Here is a 24233-nt window from a genome sequence, read left to right as displayed (position 1 = left end):
GAAGCCCTCTTTCATTTGAAGTGTGCCTCTGATAGTAGTATAGTATCCACAAATTCATTAGAAACTCATTAAATCTTTGGACAGAATCTGTCTGTCATGTTAAGTCCTGCAATTTGATACTAAGCTTCAGTAGTGAAAATTTTCACCTCAAGGATCTTAAGTAGTGTTGGAGAATGGACATGATGTCACACCAAGTCACAGTTAGGTCAACCTAATCAGCCTCAGATTCCTAGAGGAGAACTTTGGACTCCTGGCTTCCAGGTCCTGATTTCTATGATATGAAATAGTTTCCAGTGTCTCTGGAAACATGATCCCCTTTGCCTTCAGTCTTACAGGGACTGTCCCAGAAGATGTGTGTGGTAGCTGGAGAAAGGTCGTCACCCTTCCTTTTCTACTTTTCTGATTACTGCTACCTGGTTTCTAATTGTTCTATTGAGCAGTTTGACTCCACAGTTAACCTTCCAGAGGCCCCCTTTAAATCCCATTCATCAGATTCTTGGGGAAGCATATACCAAGGGGCTGAGAAACCTGCCCTTAAGTCCCCTTTCCCTCCCTGCCAATGACCCTCAGGGATTCCTGTATTTCAACTGTCAGACTGAGATTTTCTATTAGGCTGACAAGTATAACAAATCTCTCTTGGTGCCTTAAACTGGAAAGATGATTACCAAATTACTTCTCCTCTGTCAAAAGAAAAATAGAAATGGGAGTGTGTATGGTTAAAACACCACCACTCAGAAACCCCTCCTGCAAGGCAGGGAGATCCAGACAGTGAGCTGCCCCAGACTCTAAAGAGCACACCACCCTCTCCCACCCCACAGCCACCCGACCCCGGACACACACAGGTTCACACACACACACCGGCACCCATGCACAGTGATGGTCCATACCTATTTCTGCTTTCTTTTAGGCTTAAAGCCTTGCTCAGGATAGGGAATTCTTGCTTATGAGCAGCTCCAGAAACCGCAACAGTAGATTCCCTCTGCCCTAACACTCAGGTTCAGGGTAATCGTCGCCAAGAGTCCAACCACTGGTCACTCTGAAATGGTCAGGAGGGGGAGGGGGAGAAACAAAAATGTCGTTTCTATTTTGCCACCAATGGCCAACAGTTAACCAAACCAGTTCTTCCAAGGGGATGACTTCTCCTCCCGTTTTTTTTTTTTTTTTTTTGCCTTTTATGTGAATGGCAGAGTCCGTTTCCACAAGGACAAAAGGCAATCTCACTCTGGTGGCTGTATTCAGGAGGCCAGCCAGTCTCGTGGAGATAGAAATGTGCAAGATGGCTCTGTCATAGCCTCACAGCCCTCAGGAGCTGTTGCTCCCATTCTGAGTTGGAATGGTAGTTTAATCACTAAGTCATGTCTGACTCTTGCGACACCATGGACTGTAGCCCATCAGGCTTCTCTATCCATAAGATTTTCCAGGCAAGAATACTGGAGTGGGTTGCCATTTCCTTCTCCAGGGGATCTTCCCAACCCAGGTCTCCTGTATTGCAGGCAGATTCTTTACCAGCTGAGCTACCACAGAGTTGGAATGGTAGGTGATGACAAAAGCTGTAACTACCATCACCTTGAGAGTGCGACCTTTAAACTGCTATCAATAGCAGGGTAAGTGAGTGAGGCTCACTGGCCCACATCCCAGAAGGGAAAGCAGTCATCAGAAGGTAGATTTTAGTAAAAAAAAAAGAACGCTTGGTGAAGCTCCTGATTAACGGCTACAGCCTCAGAGGGCCAGAAGAAAATCCCAACTTCTTGTCAACCAAGCCATTAAGTATTTATTGCATCCTGGCTATTCCAGATATTTGCCAGCCTCACGCTAGACACAATGAGGGATAGAAATGACACACAATATATAGTTCCTGCCCTCACAGAGCTTACAATCTGATCAACAGTCCATCCATTCTTACTAGAGTAGCAAAAGTGATGGCCCTTCTCCACACAGCAGCAACTCTTCTCTGAGAAGATGGCTCCACTTGCTTTCTCAGTGCTTCCACTGCCCCAGTATCTCCACGCAAGGAAACTACTAGACTCACATTATAGAGACTAGATGCAAATGCCCACCAGATATGGATTTGAGATAGTCCTCACTTTGAATGACTCCTTTGACCCTCAGCAAAAAGCCCTGCAGTTCCAACCAAAATGGTTATGAAACTGAGGGGTTGAGGTGAGAGGCACATGATCTACATTCCTATTTTCTGCCCTGGACTAGCCATGACTCACTCATATCACTTAAAGGAAAGCCTTTAATCTGCACCAGGGACGCCATTTGAGGAGCAAAGCAATGCAAAGGAAGCACACCCGCGTCCCCGTGCTTTGGGAGCATGTCCAAAACATCCAAGTTAGAAAAAAAATCTACAAAACTGCACGGTGATTAATTTAACATTATTTCCTTGCAATGTTGCCAAAAATAAAGTGAACAGATACAGAGTGAACAAACACGGATATTTGTCTTTCCATCTTGTCTCGGTCCAATATATAATGACAATCAAAAAGCAAAATCATCTCCAGTATGCAAGATAATTGTTTTAGGCTGTCTCCCCTAATTTCAAAAGCAGAGGAACAACTTCTAATTGGAATCAAAGCTGGGCTGCTAACAGAGCTATGGTAAATAACTGCTGTGTTTCTATTGCCCAATTTTGAACAAAATGGTTTTTTTTTTTTTAAATGAAACACACAGAAAACAGGGTTTTAAACTTGAGCCCCTGGTGAGAAACCACCATGACTCTTTTCCAGGACTACTTAGATTCTTCATGCTGATTTTGACTGGCTTGCTCCTAATACCCAGTTCCTCACCAAGAAAACTTATCCAACATCTTGCTCTCTTCCTTCAATTTTGTCCCCTCTCCTCCATATCCTTTTCAAAACCCAAATCACTTTGTGTCAACCAGACTGACTGTCCCTTCCCAGGACACCGCCCCCTGGCCTTTTTGTTTCTGTTTAAAAGAGGAAAAGAAATCAGTCTAAGAAAAAAGCTTTACTGATTCCTTTCCAGTTTACCGGTTTTTTTCTCCTACAATACTTACGTTCATCTACATGTTCAGAGTCACATAAGAACGAAAACACTACTCCATTTTTTTATTAGAGAAAAATAAAATGCAAGTCTTGTCTCATGCACAAGAACTAAAATAGTGTGAACTCTGCAAACTTTTATCTGGCCACAGCTTTAATCATGCCACTTCCAGGGGTCTGACATCATCTTCAATCAATAAAATAACCTGTTTCTCCTGTACAAACAGACTGTCCCTGAGGATATTTGATAGGGGAGGAAAGGATTTCTGTGGTTCTCTCTTTAAAAATGCAATTTGAATCTATATATTCAACTCTTTTGTGACAACAACAGGGCAGCAAGGCCAAGCTAAGTTCTCACTGCATTTGCAGTCATCGGCCACTCCCAGTGTACCTGAGAGGGTGAGCCAAAATGAAACAACCAAGGTGTTTCCCAAGCTAAGTCCCAGAGAATCAACATGGCCAGGACACACCAAATTCCAACCCTTCACGTAAATTTTGAAATCTGCCTATAAGATCTTCTTTCTATCCCTTCTACCTCCTCCTCCGATTCTGCCCTCACCCCTCACTCTACCAACCAGGATGAAGAATCTGAGTCTAGGGAACCTGTTTCTCTGCTAAATCTTGGTCAACTTGTTTCATACCATTTTACTTCCAGCTAAATGGAAGGAAGCCAGTTCAAAGTTTTCCCTATATCTGTGTGCATGTATTTGTGCATAACACACGCACAGACACACAACTTCCCACATAAAGATGCCAAACAGGCCATTGAATTCTCTCATGTCCTCTCACGTTGGTCCATATTGTGGCCTGAAGTGTCCTAGAGAACGCCTTTCCCAAGAGTCTTGAAATGCAAGCTACTAATTTGCTTCCTTTGGGAGGTAAGAAACAATGGTCCCTTTGCAGGTTATCCCTAAAACTTTCAGTGGGTAATGGGCAGGCAGTATAAATATCATGATTACGAGCCTGGGTCCAGAATCACACTGCCCAAATCCAAATCCTGGATCTATGGTTTACTAACTGACCTCACCCATGTCTCTCAGTCTCCCCAAGTCTCAATTTCATCATCTGCAAAATAGGGCTAACGGTGTTCATACCTCATATGGTTGTTATAAAGATTAAGGGAAGTAGTCTATGTAAAGTGCTAAGCTCAGAGCCCAGTACATTGTAAAGGCTCAATAAAAGTTAGCTATTACTATTACTATTTCAAAGTGGTCTTTTTCTAGCATAGTACAGTTATTTTATGAAGAAAGTTTTTTTTTTAAACCTTTTATTTGCAACTCAAATCTTCTATGCCCCCATCCTTAAATAAGTGAAGGCCAGAACTAGAAAGACTCTTGGAAGACCATCTGGTAGTCTAACCCTCTCTTTCTAAAGATGAAGATGTCAGAGCTTAAAAGTGATCAGAGCCAGGGCCAGAATGCAGGTTTTATTATTCCTAGGGTAACAGCACTTCCACTACAATATATGGGCTTCCCAGGTGGCACTAGTGGTAAAGAACCCGCCTGCCAATGTAGGAGACATAAGAGAGGTTTGATCCCTGGGTCAGGAAGATCCCCTGGAGAAGGAAATGGCAACCCACTCCAGGATTCTTGCCCGGAGAATCCCTTGGACAGAGGAGCCTGGCGGGCTATAGTCCATAGGGTCACAAAGAGTTGGACATGACTGAAGCGACTTAGCATGCACATTCGCACTACAATATATTATGTAGTATATTAGCTTGTACATTGAAGATGCTTAATAAATATTCATTAAGTTGAATTGACTCTGATTTTAAGAGATTATAAATCTGGCTTAATGCTACCATCAATTTTCCAATTCCCCTGGAAGTAAAATGTTAATGGGAGGAGGGAAAATTCAAAGACATAAGAGGGATATGTTTAGCCAGAGGTATGGCAAAAGGACCCGGCAAAACCTCTCCTCTTTAGGCCATGATATGCAGGTAGGTTGGAGAGTAATAGGAACCTCCACTGATCAATATTTCCAGGCCTCTGTTCCAGATCTTGTCAACATCATACCAACTTGGCACTTACTATGGTTCAAGTCTAGCACTAGTTTAAGAACAGGTTATGAGTTGGTCCCACCTCTTTGCTCCTATCTCTACTTCTATCTAGATTAGGTTGGAAAATTATTTTAAGAATCACAGCAGGTCCTTGGCATTTCCAAATCTTAGGATCAGTGTCAGTTATCTGTTTCTCAAATGGTAACTCAAGGCATGGTCAATTTGGTAGCAGTTTTACTCTTCTGGATTCTAAAACAATCAACTTGAATAAGGTAATAGTCAACAAAGGTGATTAACCCTAAAGAGTACATGAGCAGTGAAACACTAACAAGGAGAATCCTGATGCTACCATCCTCCACTCCCCTCCACAAACACTCATTCCAAGGGAGGAATAGATCACACCATCACATCCCATTTCTTCTTGCCTCAGAAAAAGTATAAGCAGTCCATGGAATCAGATTGAGCATAAACTGAGAAAAGGTTAAGAATATACCTGAAACTTGCCAGCTTTACCAATCTTCTGTTTTCAGTGGCATACTACCCATTTTTATTTTACAAGTATAATAATATAAGTACAATATGCAAATACTGATAACAAAGAGAAAAAAAAAACCACTCATAATCCCAACACCTCAGCCCAAGCATTGTTAGCATTATAAAATATTATCTGTAGTTTATTTCTATGTGGTTTTGTATTTTTCACAAAGCAATGAAATATTAACATACATATCATTTTGGCTCCTCCATTTCACTTAATCATAAGCACTTTTTCTATGTTGTGACGTAGACTTCTTAACAAACAATTCAATGTCCATTAAATGAATGCATCAAGATTCCCTAATCTATTCTCCAATTATTAAAAGATTTAAATTGCTTTTTCACTTTCTGCTAATCTAAATAATGTGACAAGATCATCTTTCTGATTTAGCCTTTTTTCAATATTTTGGATTGTTCCCTAATAATAGAGTCCCAGAAGTAAAATTAATGGGTCAAGGAACATGAATGTTTTCAGACAACTCACTAAAAAAAATAAATAAAACTAACAAAACACCAAAGCCCCATGAAATCTCTCCTTTATTTAATGAAAAGTTCTTCTGCTCCCATTTTTCCACCAGGGCAGAGCAGGACTCCTGGGAGGGAAAGAAGCCAGTGTAGTATCCTAGTGGCTTGTGAAATGGCAGAGTGGAATGTAGGTTCCCCTGTGAATCCAGCTTGTACGCACTTGCCCCAAATTGCCACTCAGCCAAGAAGCTAATTAGTAAAAGCATCAGGTGGGTGAGAACAGGTTCATGGCCTGTAATGGCTTATATCATGTTTCATTTTTGCCCTTGGAAAGATCTGACAGCTCAAAAACATTCAGTTCCAGTGACCCAACATGGTACATTCTGAGAAATAAATCTGGTAATTTTCAGAACCAATCTTCAATATATTTTAAAGGCTATTTTTCTATATAGAAATAAGTGCACATGACCAATGAGCCTGTGTGTACCTCTATTTTCAACCACAGTTAAAGAGGCGCATTTAAGGTCAGTCTTGTTTAATATTATATGACTAAGTGGCACCTGTCTTACATGGTCAATGTGTTATAGACAGAGGTTTATTTGCAGATTCAACCATAAAAGTCATCCAGTCTTAAGACAGAGGAGGCAGCAGGGCAGAGATGCCCCTGGCTTAGCAAAAGCAGACACAACAAGCATTTCTTTCTGGGCTGCTCAGTCAGAGCTTTCAGAAGATGGCAGTTGCTCTTTCCATCTTCTCCTTGAAGAATTTTCCCAATCCATCTCCATCTTCCCCTTGCCCCCCAATTCTGCTAAATGTGGAAAATTAATTCTCTCTTCTCAGTCTCCCCACTGGACTTTGGACACATCTCTATTACAATACTTATCGCACCATATTTTCCACAAACATTTATTAAGCACTTACTATAGCCAGTTTCCCTCCTGGCTCAGCTGGTAAAGAATCTACCTGCAATGCGGGAGACCTGGGTTTGAGCCCTGGGTTGGGAAGATCCCTTGGAGAAGGGAAGAGTTACCCACTCCAGTATTACGGCCTGGGGAATTCCATGGACTGTATAGTCCATGGAGTCGCAAAGAGTGGGACACGACTGAGCAACTTCACTTTCTTTCACTTTACTATAGCCAGGCACTGAATAGGCCCTGCTGCTGCTAAGTCACGTCAGTCGTTTCCGACTCTGTGCAACCCCATAGAAGGCAGCCCACCAGGCTCCCGTCCCTGGGATTCTCCAGGCAAGAATAATGGAGTGGGTTGCCATTTCCTTCTCCAGTACATGAAAGTGAAAAGTGTAAGTGAAGTTGCTCAGTTGTGTCCGACTCTTTGTGACTCCACGGACTGCAGCCTACAAGGCTCCTCCGTCCATGGGATTTCCCAGGCAAGAGTACTGGAGTGAGTTGCCATTGCCTTCTCCAGAACAGGCCCTAGAATGGATTAAAAAAAAAAAAAAAAGAAAGTAATACAGAGTCTAGTCCTCAAGGAGTTCCCAGACAAGCAGAGGGGGCACAATTCAACGGGAAACCAGAGATATGAGCAAATAGCTCAGGCAATGCAGAGGATGCTGCAAAAATAAAAACTCTGGGCCACCTGAGCAAAACTTCCTACAGGGAAAAATCCCATGAGCTGAGTAGGAGAGGTGGAATCTGATAACCAATGTTGGGGAAGTTGAAAAGGGAGGAGTCAAAGATAGGTTGAGATATATCTTTCAGAGTCATTAGCATATGGTAAAATCTAAGGTCAAAGAGTGGGCTGGATCATACAGAATAGAAGCAGAACAGAACAAGGATGAAGCTAACGATAGACTCCTCAAAAAAGTGATCATTAAAGAGTCAGGTGCTTTGCAAATGTGGGAGTGAGAGAGAAATTCCCTTATGTACTGAATGGCTTTTCCCCCACATACCTTTAATCGAGACCTTGTAGTACACTGCTCCAGGGTCAGAAGTCCCCACTTGCAATGCAGAGAGAAGAAAGTTCATTTTTATTCTTTTATGTTTCTAAGTATCCAGGTTGAAGTGAAGTGAAAATGTTACCCTCAGTCATGTCTGACTCTTTGCGACCCCATGGACTGTATCCCACCAGGCTCCTCTGTCCATGGAATTCTCCAGCCAAGAATACTAGAGTGGGTAGCCATTCCCTACTCCACGGATCTTCCCAACCCAGAGATGGAACCCGGGTCACCTGCACTGCAGATTCTTTATCACCTGAGCCATCAGGGAAGCCCCAATAGAAATCATTATGATAGGCTAAGCCAGAAATGGAAATTGTGATCTTAGAGGGCATGGGCTGAGTGCATGATTTCCTCTGTATACTTCCCATCCCAACACCTAAAACATTAGGTGCTTAATAACTGCCTATTGAGTAAATAACTTTCCAAACACTCTGCTAGAGGCAACAGAAAGAGAAGAAAATGAATGAAAGACACAGAATAGCAATAACAATAATACTCTTACCTTAAGTTTCTCAGCCTTTCTTCTAAGGAGACAGAAGCTTTCACTTCTGTTATCTTATTCGTCCTTCTCCGCAGCTCTGTGAGGAAATAAAGCCTGATGTAATTAATTCCATTTTATTAACAGGAGAAGCTTAAGTCCAGGACAGATAATTTTTGATAATTAATTTGACCAAGGTTCCACTCTGACTTACTCGTGGGGCCAGGATCAGAACCCAGGTCTTGTGACTTCCTGCCCCGTGCTGTGTGACTAGACACAAACTTCTACAGAACTGACTCTCTGATTAAGACAACAGTTCCCAGGAAAAATTCATCAGGAAAGCAAATTCCTCTGGGACTTCAACAGTCTCTTGAGCAAGCCAGTGCACTGCACCTATAAGAAAATATCTAAGACGTTTCCCCATACCAACACTGCAATGGCTCAATGCAATCATTCACAGTGGTGCTCTGCTAACATAATCAGGAGCTCTCCGTTCTGTTGAACCTCTTTTGAAGGGAGCTCCATTTGCCTTCAGTCTGTTTTTTCTGAGTGGGGCTCAGGTGCTGACTACACGTGTGGCATCCAGCAGGTGCATGGACAGAAGCCAGCATTTCGTATCTTCATACCAAAGGGCCTGAGTAACTCCCCAAAGGCAGCCGCTTCTCCCTCTGATTTACAAGCCCCAGGAACCTGTCTTCACCGAGTTGCTACTGAAAAACAAAATCTAGACCCTGATTTCTCAGGAAGGGCTAAGGTGGAATCAATTAAACTACAAATCAGATAACCCAGCCAATGTCCCCACTTACTCTCCGAAACTGGTGCAGGCACAGGTCACAGGCATACAGCATCAGGGAATATATGTACAGAATGACTGTCCCCTACTAGTTACGAAGGAAAGGAGGACCACAGCAGATCCATATTACATATTTATTTAACTACAGGACACTTATTCTATTGCAAATGGCCTTCAACCCTCAGAAGCAAGGATTCATTTCCCTAAATAAGATGGAGTACAGTAGAAAGAACATACTAGAAATTCTGCGCTCCAATTCCCATCATAACCGCTCTACTTCAGGCTGCCATGGGAGAACCAGTTAGCATACTCACAAAAAGTACTAGGTCGGAAAAATCATCACAGTGTCCTAATGGAAGCCAAGCTGAGAGCCTGAGGCAGACAAAATGTTCTAGGGAGTAAGGGGGGCGGTCATCAAATTTTCTTAGCTCCAACATTTTTTTTTCCTAAGAAAGCAGTTTGCCTCCACCAAACACACACACACACACACACACACACACACACACACACACACGGCAAAGAGAAACTAATTGTAGGAGAAAAGAACACAAATGTTACCTTAATAAAATGGTTTATTGTCATTTGTCGTATTTCTCCAATTCATATGGGAAACTCAAACTAATAAGCTTTGGTTTACAGCCCATGATCCACAAAGTAAAACTGGCTACTAAACTAAAATGTGATCACTGTATATAAACAGAGTGAAAGAAAAATCTGAACTGAAAACCTAAATGTAATAAAGAGGAAATTCGATTTCTTCAAAATAGGCAATCTAAATAATTTTCCCCATCTGTGATTTTTATCTTACTTTGCTATCACATGGAAAAGAATGTCATTAATTCAATGCAAATCCATGCCCCTTGAAAACAACCGAAATGAGTAAGTGATGTACTAATTAGCTTCCTAATGGGGAAGGTTTTAATTGAACCATTCTATAACAACCTTCATCAAAGTTTCCAGGGCAACTTCATAAAAGGATGTCAAACCTGGCCCATATTTTTATCCCCTTAAAAATAATTCTCAGTGCACAGAAACACAGAAAGCTTATTTCTCTTCAATGCTGTTAACACTCAGGCCACTACATTTTCTGATGTCAGCAATCTCCTTCCCACAAATATTCCAAGTATGCACCACCGTCATTCTCCTTTCAATTATGTGGTTTCTCTGCTCCTTTACTGATTGAGTCCAGGCCTCTCGGATAATGAGAAGCATGTGCAGGGAAAATATGCTCTTAAAAAACACATACATCAGTTTCATCTGCATTATGGGGGGGAGCAGTCATTTGTCCATATCAAAAGGATCAAAATTTGAAGCATGCTACAGGATATATAAAGGGAAAAAATAAAGATCAGCATCAATGCCTAAGGTTGGGAGGCAGTTATTGTGATCTGAAGCAACATCAATAAGGATAAAGAGGACTCCCCCAATCCACCCTTTCTAACTTGGCCACATTTATATTTAATGTTATCTTAATGTTGCTTTGGGGGGTATTTAAGTTCTGACATACACATGGAAATGAGCCACGAATTGTGCAGCAAGCATAAATATTCCATCATTAATAAAAACCAGCTGTGTATAAAACACTACAATGGCTGGGTTTCAGTTACTGGCTATCATCAGTATGTGTCACAAGCAAATATTACTCAAAACTTTCTCCCTTAAAACACACACACACACATCCACACACAGAGATACATGCAGAAATTTTCTTTACTCTTTTTAATTTTTTGTAAGAACTTTGAAGAACTCAATGATCTCCATGGCACATTCCAACTAATGTCTCTTTTTGAAGCTATTTTTCACCACCCCGGCGGATGCTGGAGTCCTCTGATTAGAACATCAGCTTATCATATAAATGACAGTGTTGTAATTTTTTTTTATAAAAGAGGACCAATAATACAAATGTTGGGACAATCAATTATAGTCAGTATGGCAATTGAGGCACCAAAGGGCTCTGGATGTTATGAAAGAGAAAAAGCTCATTAAAAGTGAACACCTGCTCAGGACCCTATAATAAGCCTGCTCGGCCATCATGCAGACACCTTTCATCCAATGACCTCAAAGCATGTGCCCAATATGAAGCATGCCTAAACACCTCTGTGAAATATTAATATCCTTGCTTCCCAGAAGGGTAACTGAAGCTCAGACCAGCTAATTCATTTACCCTTGGTCACATGGCAAGTCAAAGGGTTGGGCAGAGAAACCCAGAGCCTGGCTTCAAGTCATGCAGTCTAATGATATTTCATGAGTTGGGGCAATAGTGAAAGTGAATTAACAAATGTCAAGGGCAGCCTACAGAGTTGTTTTTTTAAGCAGATCTTCAAAAATCACCTTAGGAGATGTTAGCAGATATATCCATCTGCATTTTCCCCATGAACACATATCATTAAAAAAGTTCCTATATTTGACTTGGTACTTTCTGAGTACTAAAACCCCATACTTCACTTTCCTATTCTGGTTAAATGAAATTTAATCTAATTTATGAAGAGCCTATCAAAGGAAAATTGAAGGACCATGTAACTGAACTGTCACTGTATAGTAAAGCCTCAAACGAAGAACCTCTTATGTGTGGGTCATTCTGCTTACTACCTATGTCTTTTATTTAATTATCTAAAGCCCTTAGTTTCCTTACTATTATTTATTCTAGTTTAATATTGTTTTCAAAACTATTAAAAAATTTGTGTTCTCTTGCTTTTTCTTTCTTGTTTGGGAGATTTCATAGTATACCCATATTTGTACTCTCCTGAAGGTATATCATGATACAGTGATTTAAGAATCATTGCTAATGATTTAGACAAAGTAAACAGTGAATTCTAGTTTTCCTTTTGCTTAAAAAGAATGGGAGAAGGGTACTAGGAGGTCAAGGGAGTACACTTAAAAGCCTTACTAGATACAAGAACACCCTAAATTACAGAAATGGATTAGGGATTACTTATTAAATCTGTTAGTTTCTCCTGGCATTTGATTCCTCACATATACTCAGATTCTGACTTCATTCCTCCACATGGGTTTACAAAGCTAAGTCTTGCTGCTGCTGCTGCTGCTGCTAAGTCACTTCAGTCGTGTCCGACTCTGTGCGACCCCATAGGCAGCAGCCCACCAGGCTCCCCTGTCCCTGGGATTCTCCAGGCAAGAATACTGGAGTGGGTTGCCATTTCCTTCTCCAATGCATGAAGGTGAAAAGTGAAAGTGAAGTCGCTCAGTCCTGTCTGACTCTGAGCGACCCCATGGACTTCAGCCTACTAGGCTCCTCCATCCATGGGATTTTCCAGGCAAGAGTACTGGAGTGGGGTGCCATCACCTTCTCTGAAGCTAAGTCTTAGGTGGGCTCTTTTTCAAAATTTAAAAGCAACAGTGTACATTTCTAGGACTCTCATTCTGTAAAACTCGATTAGTACAGAAACAAGGACTTGAAAGAAACTACAAAAAATTAAAGCAGGTGATCTGTTAGAATGATGGGATTCTTGATGAAGTTTTGGGTAGGGTCTTAGCTTTTTAATTTGATATGTTGCTAAAATACAAAATACAATGCATTTATATCAATATATTGATTATTGATATATCCTTAGAGTGTTTTTCTTAATATATCCATGTGACTATATGATTGTATTTCTAACAACTGCTGCACCTCATTTAGTAGGAATCATTCACATTCACATCAGAAATCGAGGCCTAAGTAGAGAACCCTAAACTTTTGATAACTGGTTCTCAAAATCATCCTGTCTGATCCCCCACAATTTACAGAGAAGGAAACTTGCTAAGGGTGGCAAACTTAAGAGTTGGGCTCGGAACCAAGCCCCACTCACCAACAGGCTCACAAGGAAAACTTATTGTGCATTTTTTTATTTAAGATGGCATCAGTTGCTATTATTTTTGTCAGCCTTACTAGATACATGAACAGACTACCAGAAAAAAAATTTCCGAATCCTTGGGTTATTCAAATACAACAACTGGAATTTAAATCTTCTACCTATATGGAATAGAGGCCCATTTAGACTTCTCAAAATCCATGAAATCTGATATTGTTTCAGAAAGTCATACTAGCTTTCTTCTATGAGTGGATGTACGGTGAGGCTAAACGTGGCCAGCATTATTACAAGCCAGGATGATTTAGACAATTAACTCCATCCCATGTAACAAAAAGATTTCCAAGACCAAATAATGGCCTCACTTATTCAAGCAATAATCATTACAACAAAATTCTAAAACCTTTATGCAATAAATGTGTTTTTGAGCAGTCTCAGTTAGAGTGAATTTTTACATATCAAGTCATAGTTCAAAGGCACTAACTAGGAAAGCTAGTTCTTTCAAAGAAAACTGTAGTGGATTCTTTTACAAAACAAATGACCTCCTATTTTCCTTCTTTATCCTTTTTTCTTTCCTAGTTCAGATTTCGTGTATGGAAGGGAAGACAGCACTCCTTTCTCTGTTTTAAAAGGGGTCAGAAACCCACCATGGAGAAGAGTAATGCCATATGGGCAGCTTGTTTAATGCCCCCCTTAGTTCCTGGGACCAAATTCTAACCTTTGACTTAGGGGTGGGACCCTAGATTTTGGACCAAAGTCCACAAAAGGAAGCAAAGAACGAAGAAGTAAGCAAGACTAAAGACAACACGTCATAGCAAACCAGCAACAAAAATTCCTGGGGACAGGAAATCAATAGAGCACAATTCTAAACAAATTGGTTTAGTCCCAAGCTAATTAACTTGTCAAGCAGATCTCCAAACCCCCTGAATCCATGGGGGAAAGAGGTGATGTAATAGGAGATTTGGGAACATTTACCCATTTACCATCCTAAAAGGCTCAGCTACGACCACACACACCTCTCTCCACTCCTTTCAGTGGGTTTAAGCTGGGCTTAATGGGTGCAAAGGACAATTTCTTCCAGACAGCCCCTAAGAATAAACTGTTCTCATGCATTCCAAATGCTCAGTCTCCATGGAAGAGGCTACCTGGTCACAAACATTTCTCAAGAGGGACTATATCGTCAATACCTCCTCATTGGTAACACCCCCAGCCCAACAAAACAAAACAATTTCTAGCCATCCTGAGAACTTTGGGGCACTTTGGTGGGGAGAAAGGAAAAGAAACCTTAAGAAGGGAGTAGGAGAGTGTGAGAAACAACTCTTGTCTCCAAAATGGAAAAAAGGCCTTAAAAAAGCTGATCAAAGGAAGAAAAGGGGGATGGGGGAGAAGGGCTGCTTAATTACAAAGACACCCTTTTAAAGAAGGCACAGGCCCTGGGAGAGGGCTCTTAGGAGAGGCACAGAAGCAGATGTACCCACTTAGAATGCTGGCACTCAATGGAACCTCAAGGTCATAGCATCCATCCCTCTGCTTTCTGAATAGACTGTTCCTAAGGCATTCTAGAAAGAGACTGATTCGGTCTTTACAAAACTTCATAAAAAGCAACTCCACAAAACGCCTTGGTAATACATTAGTCTAATAAATCCTACTTCATAAACCAGAAATGAGATTTCAATTTCCAAATCCAAAACAGTATTGAATGTGAATTTTTAAATTCCCTAAAATCTTTTACATAGGTAAACAGATCCGCAACTTTCAAGCAAAAGTTACTTTACATATAAGCATGGTTAGAGATTTACTTCATATCTAGACTATGAAGTAAGAAAAAGTGCTTTCAATTTTACAGAGCCACAGACTTTTCCAAAGAAAGAAGTATCTTAAAATGAAGTATGATGTAGTGCCAGAAAGTGTCTGTAAATGACACTGGATAAACCCATACAGAATAGCTGGAACCTGAGTTATCATCTGTAAATAGATGCAACTACTCTACAACCACCTGGCTATTAAAATGTCCCAGGCCAGTTATAAAATGTAGTTTCGTCAGGCCAACTTTTCCTTCTCAGTTGATCTGAAATATGATAGCCTTTAAAATTGTCACCCTGTAGCATTCCTTCTCTCCTTCCTGCTTTCTTTTCCCCCACTGAAATCAACTAATGAAATCAGGTAAAAATATAAGAAAATAATTTGTTCCCCAATAAGCAATATGTTGCAGACATCTTGGTAATTGGTCTTTGAACACCACCATTCTTATAAGTTTGCCATGCTTGCTAGATTGGAGGTTAGGTGGGAGATGGGTGAAGATTTATCTAGCATCCAAAATGGTATTTCAAACTATTCTTAGCTACTAAATGAGGGTGCTGAAAGGTCTAACTCAGAAAGCTTCACAAAGGCTGTTCTGAGAAAGGACTTTTCACAAAGCTTAGTTCAAGGAGACTTAAATACCCTTAGCCCCACATTATGGAAGATTATGGTGACTAATTATCTTCCTCTCTGAATGGGAGAAGAGGGTTATATTTTTTAAAGCTTTAATCTGCCTCCCAACTTCCACTCTTCATGGGGGTGGGGGAGGACAAGGAAGAGGAAGTAAAACTAAATCAGATACTCCAAGGTGTCAGAAAATCCCTTCTAAAATACATGTCAGAGATTGGAAATGCCATTTCTCACAAACTGTCCTTTCCTCTCTCATTTAATCGTATTTAGTCCTTTGCTGCAAATTACTATTATATTATTACTAGCAGCAATTAACCAGGGATTGCTCAGTCTACAAACACTGTCACTTTGTCTCTCAATTTTCTTCTCTTCATTGGCTTACCCTGATAAAGCCATTCTGCTGCTGAAGCATCTGTGTACAGCGACCCAGCCTTGGGACCCTCAAGACACCTGCATGATCAGGCAAAACTAATTACTAACATCCATAACGCAAATAAGGAGCAACCCTTTCTTCATGACCACACACACACCTATACCTAAAAGAACCTATACCTAAAAGAGTATAGCACTGTAGATTACTCCTCCAGGCTAAGATTTCAAGAATTTACAGCCCCGGGGAAGAGGAGTGTGAGCTCCCACCTCAACCCCAAGCATTTAGGAAAAATGTATCTAGCAATCTGAGATAAACCCAGACATTCCAGATGATCTAAACGTAGACTTCAAGTTCCCTCTGCTCTTTAGTTCCTTTTGTGCTTAATTACCTAGAGACCTACAAGGACCCCAGGAGGCAAGAAAGTAAAAGTGCCATCAAATAGTGGTACCCATTCGCATCTCCGTAGGACGGGGAAAAGAGCGCACACTCTTTAACCTATTTAACTTACTGCACATCCCGGAAAACTTGTGGCCAGCTGCAAAGAAAGTAGAACACAGGCATCCCCACGCAAATCTAGATCGACTCACTCACGCTGAGGTTATGATCAAGTTCATGCCACCATGGATTCCTGCCCCAATTCCCCGCGAAAAGTAACCACGCGTCTCCTACCCCTGAAGGAAACGAAGACAAGGTGACGACTCTGCTGGCGCAAGTGGCTTCGGTCCCGGGCCAGAGGCCAGGGGTAGGCAGGAGGGAAGCCCCAGCTCCCGGCTGCTCCCCTCCTCACCGCTCCGTCCGGTCTCTCCTTGGTGGCAGTGGACAGGCAGGATACCGGGCCGGAGGGTGGAGCAGCGGATGGTCGGAGGCGAGACAGACTGGAGGTGGGGGTGGAGGGGGCGCTGAAAACTAAGAGAAGATGAGGCGAAAGGGAGCGGAGATGGAGGAATAAATCAGGGGGTCTACCAGCTTAGGCAGCTAGAAAGCTCCTCGGAAGGAAGGGGCGTGACTGCGATGAAGGCAGCTCCTAGGCAAAGGAGCTGGGAGCTAGGGGAGGGGGACGAACGGGTGGCTTTTCTTCTTGCGGTGAGCGGCTAGGACCGCCCAGGAGCCGGGGGGTGGGGCGGGGAGCGGGGTGGACTAGGCAGTGGGGCGGAGAAGAGGGCGGGGAAAGAAGTGGGGGAGTCGGCCAGGACCCCGGGCGGGGGGGGGGGGGCGGAAGAGGGGCGGGGGGGGCGGAAGAGGGGCGGGGCTAGGGGCGGGGAAGTTCAAACAATTGAACGCCCGGGTCCGATAGCTCCGACGAAAGCGGGGACGCTCACTCTGGAAGCCCACGAACGTGGCACGGTTCGGTTATAGTAGCCCCGAGTCTACGCAAGGACGGGCTGGGAGGAAGGAAAGACTTGTGCAAAGACTCCAAAAATAGTGTGCGGCAACAGCGGAGCGGAGTCGCGTGGGAGAGCTAGTGCCACTCCCCGCCCCATAGCGGGGGGAAGAAAAACAAATAACAGAAATGCTGAAAAGCAGCTTCTCGAGAAGCTTGCTTAAAATAATTCAGGAAGGAGCAGCGATCCTTAGTTTTCCTTCCCCTCTTGCTTCCTATGACCAGGAGGCCCCCACCCAGGTCACAGCTCCGCGAGACACCCTCCTTTCTTCCTCCACTCCCCCTAGCCACCCCTTTCCTCCCCCGCGCCACCCTGCGTTCCCGCCCCTCTCCCGGCGGCAGGCCGCGCTGGCAACAGGGGTGCCGTGGGCGGGGCTCTTCCGAGTCTCCGCCTCTTGGGCGGGCTGAGAGGGCGGGTCTGGGCGGGGCCGGCCTAGAGGAGTAAATTCCGCCCACGAGTCTTTGACGGCTACCGGTTGGCGAATCCTGGCCCAAGGTTCTCTTATGATTGGTCACGTGCGTCGTCGCTCGGATTCTTTGGTCCCACCCGCCCTCAAAATTAATAAAACTAAACAAGAGGCTATTGTCCTGCTCTCGGTTCTCTCACAGCTACTGCCGAGAAAAGAAAGATGAGACGCTTGGTTTTTCCGTCTCCTAAGAGAGTACGACAGGGTGTCGGCTGGATCCGGTACACCTTCCCGGCCCTCCGGGAATAGGTAACTTTTCTTCCCCCTTAATTCATTAGGCCCAAGGGGGGAAAAAAAGTATGAGAAGTGTCAATGTGGTGGTCACATTTCCCGGCTGCGAAAAAATTGGTATTGCTTGAAAAACACAGCCTGGTTGAGAACAGCTTCCTGGGACACTGAAAATCAACCATTTTAAGCCGGGAAACGAAAGCACAAAGAAATAGCAGGAAAGATGGAATTCGGAACTAAAGGAAGAACTCCTTCAGACTCAAGCACTCATTAGCTAGTTGTGCGACGACTTCGGTTAAATTCCTTAATTTCTCTGAGCCTTTATTTTCCTATCTGTAAATAAAGGCTATGAGACATGTCCTGTTAACCTAATGGCACTGGTATATGAAATATAAAACGAATTGTGTGTGAAAACTGTAAATCACAAGGCACTCCACACGTGTATATGTTCCTACTTGTTTCTGTCACACGTGGAGATTCTCCACATGTGTTTGGGAATCAAATATTCAGCTCATAATGCTTTAAGCATTTATAGCCAAGGTTTTTAGGTTTTGTGGCTTTATTTTTTTTTCTTTTTCTTCCTTTAAATTTATTTTTAATGGTAAAATTGCTTTACAATGTTTTGTTGGTTTCTGCCATACAACAATGCAGATCAGCCATAAGTATACATATATCACCTCCCTGTGGCTTTATTTTTTTTGAAAGTCAGCTCTTTTCCTACAGTTTTCAGGGTGGATATTAAAGTGACTCCCTGCAGTTAGCATAACAAACTACTACTTAATCTAACCAGGGTAGGTGAGATTTCTTTTTTAAACAGTTCTGCAGTGGCGCCACGACCTAAAGTCTATTGTGGTGCTGGTACTAAAAGAGGAAATCATACTGTGTATCTCTGAAGAGCACTTAAGAAAACAAATGTGGGGGAACATTTACCATGGAAACCACCATTCTCTACAGATCCATATTTCCTAGAAAATACTACAAGGAGGGAGTTGGTCTAAATGTAAGGCCTTGACAATGCAGAGCTATTACAAAGAACTCATGCCAATGAGAAAATGACACCCAATGCAAGCCTGCCTAATGGGAACCTTCTGAGGTGCCATGGACCAACATACAAGAGAAAGTGTGCTCCAAGGAAATACCATCTCACCATGAACAGGGTCCCAGGCTGTAACCAGCTGCAGAAAAAGTAGGGAGGTACCCTCAATGTGCAGAGAGTTCTGCTAGAGCTGCTGAAAGATTCAGAAGCAAGCCAGGGGCAACAATTGTTTCTTGGTGTGATTCAGTTTATGTGTGTGGTGAAGTTATTTAGGTGATTTTTTTTCTGGGAAAGGTGAGATTTTGAGTGTTCAAGACGTGGAGACACCTAGTTTGTGAAGCAAAGGAAGATTATTCCAGCCTTGCTTGGAGGGGTGGACAACAGAGCTGGATAGGGTGGGTATATGCTGCAGATGACTGCTGATCATAATGGTAATGGGATACTTGCTAAAATTAACAATGCTGTTAAAGTGGGAAAAGTAAAATATGCACATGGTAAAATGAAAACAGTGCTGAAAGCAGGACCATAAAGGGTTCCTCTCTAGCTCTGTTCTCATTAGTCTCTTTCTCTCCATACCTAGGTATAATCTTCAAAATATATTATTTGCACACACACACATTTTACATTTCTTTACTCAGTAATGTCTCTTAAATATCCTTCCATATCAAGGTAACTTCCTTTACCTCATTCTTTTTAATGACTGTTCAGTGTTCCATTGCATAGATGTGCCAAAATTCTTTTACTCATGCCTCTCTTGAGAGGTGGTTTAGGCCGTTATGGAAAATACTGGAAAACAAACCCTGGTAGCAAAGGCCTGGTGACTGTTTGCAGAATGCCTGACCCCAGGCTTGAAGTTGTCCTTCAAAGATTTTTTCAAACCTGCCTTCCTCACAGCTACTGGGGCCTTCATACAGTGGAAACTCCTCAAACACTTATTTCCTTTAACACTCCCCATCTCAAATCCTACCTTGGGCATTACTGATCTCCTCTGATTTTGAATTTTGATGTGGTAAAACAGAGCACAGCTCTGAATCTCGTGGTGGATCAGGCCCTGTGTGAGTCACTTTCTTAGCCTGTGGCTAATAACAGGTTTTTTACTACCTCCTCTTCGCCCAAGTCTTCTAAGTATCTTAGGTGTTCTTCTGTCCTGCCATGCAAGACTTCCTTCTGTTTTTACCCTGAAAACCCTTCAGTTTGTTTAAACTGAGTTTCAGTGTAAAGCTATGCTTTGCCTGCTCTACTTAAAAGGAAGGGGGGAGGGGGGCAAACATCAACAAACATTGATGGAGCCGCTATTATGGACAAGACTGAAAAAACAAAGAGGGATAAGAATTGGCTCCTGCCTTCAAGGGTATATACAGAAAAAGACAACTAACAAGCATATGATAAGTGCTAAATGAGTGGGATTGACAGTAAAAACTGTAGAAGTTGAGAGCAGGGAGTGAATACTAGTTCCAGAGAGCGAGTTTATACAGCCAAGTTTGCCACACACGTTTAACTAATCCCTGGAGCATCCCTGTGTCTTCATATCCTGACTATATAGAGAAGCCTCTGGGGGATACCACAAGAATTAACCACTAACTGTAGAACACCTGTGTAAAGACACGGGCTTGCCTGAGTACATGAACAATCTCCACATATTGATAATAGATGTAACGAACATTTGAAGCTTAGAAGTCAAGAATCTCCATCCCAAACTACCTGTCCTATTTGACACTTTTTTTTTCAATAAAATGCAAATCTTCCTTTAAAATGCAATAAAAATCAGGAGTTTCCTGGTGGTCTAGTGATTATGACTCACCGTGGCCTGGGTTCAATCCCTGGTCATGGAACTAAGATCCTGGAAGACATGGGGTGCAGTGCCCCCTCCAAACACAGTAAAAATCAATGTCAACGTGCTACTTTGGCCACCTGATGTGAAGAGACAACTCATTAGAAAAGACCCTGATCCTGGGAAAGATTGAAGGCAAAAGGAGAAGAGGGCAGCAGAGGATGAGATGGTTAGATAGCATCACTGACTCAATGGACATGAGTTTTGAGCAAACTCCAGGAGATAGTGAAGGACAGGGAAGCCTGGCATGCTGCAGTCCATGGGGTTGCAAAGAGCGAGACATGACTTGGCAACTGAGCAACAGCCACATGTGCAAGAAAAAAGCAATTAAAAAATCAAGGTCTCCCTTTAAAATATTACGCTAAGCCAAAGAAGCCAGATACAAAAGGACAAATATTGTGTGATTCTGCTCTTCTGAGGTACCTAGGATAGGCACTGTTCACAGACACAGAAAATAGCAGAGTGGCTATCAGGGACTGAGGGGAGGAAGAAATGGAGAGTTATGGCTTAATGAGCACAGTTTATCTTTGGACTGATAAAAAAAATTCTGGAACAAGATAGTGGTGATGGTTGTACAACATTGTGCATGTATTTAATGCTACTTACTTGCTGCTGCTGCTGCTAAGTTGCTTCAGTGGTGTCCGACTCTGTGCGACCCCATGGACTGCAGCCTACCAGGATTCGCCATCCATGGGATTCTCCAGGCAAGAACACTGGAGTGGGTTGCCATTTCCTTCTCCAATGCATGAAAGTGGAAAATGAAAGTGAAGTTGCTCAGTCGTGTCTGACTCTTAGCGACCCCATGGACTGCAGCCTACCAGGCTCCTCCATCCATGGGATTTTCCTGGCAACAGTACTGGAGTGGGATGCCATTGCCTTTTCCCGTTACTTACTTAAAAAATAGTTAACATGGTAAATTTTATGTTGTATATATTTTACCAAGATAAAAACAATTAAGATACCAACCCTCAGGCTCAGTGTCAGGAGACAAAGCCAATGATGGAGGCTGCCTGCTGCTAAGTTGCTTCAGTCGTGTCTGACTCTGTGCGACCCCATGGACTGCAGCCTACCAGGCTCCTCCACCCATGGGATTTTCCAGGCAAGAGTACTGGAGTGGGGTGCCATTGCCTTCTCTGCAAGAAGAAGGCAGGACACCTCTAAAGGGGGCAGCTAGGTCATCACCAGGGGAAAAGCAGGCCCAATTTGGCCAGGACTTCTGATTTTTCAAGAGAAAGTAGAAGTCAAAGGTTTAAGTGTAAAGCCTCCTGGTTTTTAATTTTGGCAACTACCAAATATTTTAATAAAAAAAAATCTGCCCTTTGCACACAATATTTTCCCCAATGTATGGGAAAAGTAGGAAGGAGAATATGGTTTATAGTGGTTTATAGTGTATTCCTCAATCCCTTGCTAGCTTCTTCCAGAAGGAAAGACCACAAAACCATAGTGTCTTGTATTAAATGACATTCTCCCCACCCATCAAGTCAACTGGGAGTGTGAAATGAGCACATCTTCCTCTAATTGCCTGGTGAACAACTCAATCATTTAAAGGTATTTAGAAACAAAAGTAGAGGCAAGCACATACACCAGGGAAAATAAATCCTAAGGATTTATGGCTCCACATGACTCTCGCTCCTGCCCCAACTCCAGGAAAACACACACACACACACACACACACACACACTCTTCAGATATATTTGACAAACACTGAGAAGCAGCCTTCCCCAGGACACCTCTTAAAGTCAGTCTCTCATTTATTCCCAAGGATACTATCCCTTGCATATACAGAAGCCAGCTGAATAGATAATAGCTGCTTTATCTGAACAGGAAAGGATCAAAGGAATATATATGCCATACAAGCATTGAGCTAAATTCTCTTCCTTTTAGGTTCCCCTCTTTCTCCCTATCCACCCTTCCCAAGCATATAAACACACACACACACACAAACACATGAGCGTGCATGCGTGCACACACACACCACACACACACGGTCCAGACACAGGAAGTTTGAAGCCTGATCTATGCGTGGAAAACAGCTATGTGGGAATTCAGGAAACAACACAAGAACTGTGCTCCAAGGCCAAGACCTGCTCTAGCATTTGGGAGCCAAGTTACTCCTGGGGTACTTGTGGGCCCCAGCATTTTGGAAGTCAAACGACTGTAGAAAAATAAAGCTGACTGCAAGTCTATTCCCCAAGTACCTCCTAGGGTCCTGTTTGAGTAACCTGGGTTCACCTCTTTATGATTTATGCAGGGCTTCACTTCAGCTTAACTAAATATCATATCTCCCTCAGCAGCTTGAGTTTCTGGAAAGGCCCAGACTGTCCATACTTCTCAGTAGGGTTTGTTTGCAAAGTCCTGTGTTAGATGGTGCAAGAGGGAGGTAGGGAGACCAAGAGGCACACATCAAAGTCTGCACTTCTGAAAGGTGGTGGGATGAGAGGAAGAAGACGATTTAGTCAATGATAAAGAACAAATCGCTGAAAGCAAGTCAGAGAGAAATAACATTCCTGAGCCAGTGAGCTGTTGAACTGTATGAAGTTAGCAGGATTTAAAGGAAGTTCATCCTCTGACATTACACTTTACAAATAAACTCTTGATTGATTCAGAGCTTTCTCTGTTTCTGTAGTTGCTAGAGTTTCTTAGAGTTGTTATCCCAGTTGGAGAAGAAGGCTGTGACTGGAATAGAGATTTATCTTTGTTGGCATGCTGCCCCACCTCAGGAACTACAGGGAGAGGGCAGGTCAATGCCATTCCAGTGTGATTTAAGGCACGCTCACCTTGCAGCCCCCAATTAGCCTTCTCTTCACGTTCGCCATGGTCCTGTGAGATTCACACAAGAAAGACCCTTGTTAAAGTGCAAATATGTAACCTGTGAAGGGTTAAACATTAAGCCATTTTTGGTGTACTGTGATGGAAAGGGTGTAGACTTTTGGAGTCACTCAAGCCCAGATTTCGGTCCCAGCTCAAATACTTACCAATGAGGTAATTATTTAACAATGCTGGGCCACAGCTCCCTCATCTGTAAAGGCAGGGGGATGGTAATAATTTCTCCACCATGAGGGGGTTACTGTTAGTATTCCATGAAATAACTCATTAAGAGGGCTTGTCACCATGCCTGGCTTTTAGTAGTCACTTAACACTGTTTCTTTCTTTATGCCTCTCTGTTCAATGTTCTTAGGGAATTCCAGGGGTTAGCACAATGGGTTTGCTTAGGGGCCTGCTAGGATTAAGACTCTAGTTATCACTCTTTCGTCCTAACCCTGCTCAGCCAGGCAGTGTGGTACTAAGCATATGGGCTTCAGCACCAAGGACCAAGTATCAGAGTCTTTGTTCTGTCACTCACTAGCTATGTGACTTTGGGCCCATTTGGAGCCTGTTTTCCTCATTTTTCCCTCATTGAAGGTCAGGAAGGGTGGCAGTGAGGAGATACCCCTCGTCCAAGGTAAG

The 24233-nt window shown here is 42.7% G+C and overlaps 1 protein-coding gene across 4 annotated transcripts in view; it reads right to left on the bottom strand.

Annotated features, from left to right (window-relative positions):
* Positions 1-16951, bottom strand: part of AMOT (angiomotin) — a 68456-nt gene extending 51505 nt beyond the window's left edge. Inside the window, exons 1-4 of one of the 4 annotated variants that reach the window (XM_027535513.1) lie at positions 16513-16951; positions 8466-8541; positions 7916-7963; positions 888-1036 (exon numbers count right to left, since the gene is read on the bottom strand). Coding sequence is in view for 1 of the 4 variants with exons in the window: in XM_027535516.1 (XP_027391317.1) it covers positions 8466-8541; positions 16352-16358 (83 nt within the window). In the remaining 3 variants the exon portion in view is untranslated. Of the gene's footprint in view, positions 1-887; positions 1037-7915; positions 7964-8465; positions 8542-16351; positions 16466-16512 lie in introns of those variants that run through there. The other 3 variants (XM_027535512.1, XM_027535517.1, XM_027535516.1) reach the window with 3 other exon arrangements.
* Between the last annotated feature and the right edge of the window lie 7282 nt (positions 16952-24233).

This window comes from Bos indicus x Bos taurus, chromosome X (assembly GCF_003369695.1).
Source record: "Bos indicus x Bos taurus breed Angus x Brahman F1 hybrid chromosome X, Bos_hybrid_MaternalHap_v2.0, whole genome shotgun sequence".
Taxonomy (NCBI): domain Eukaryota; kingdom Metazoa; phylum Chordata; class Mammalia; order Artiodactyla; family Bovidae; genus Bos; species Bos indicus x Bos taurus.
Note: the sequence above shows the minus strand (reverse complement) of the source record. Positions and strands in the feature narration are given on the sequence as shown.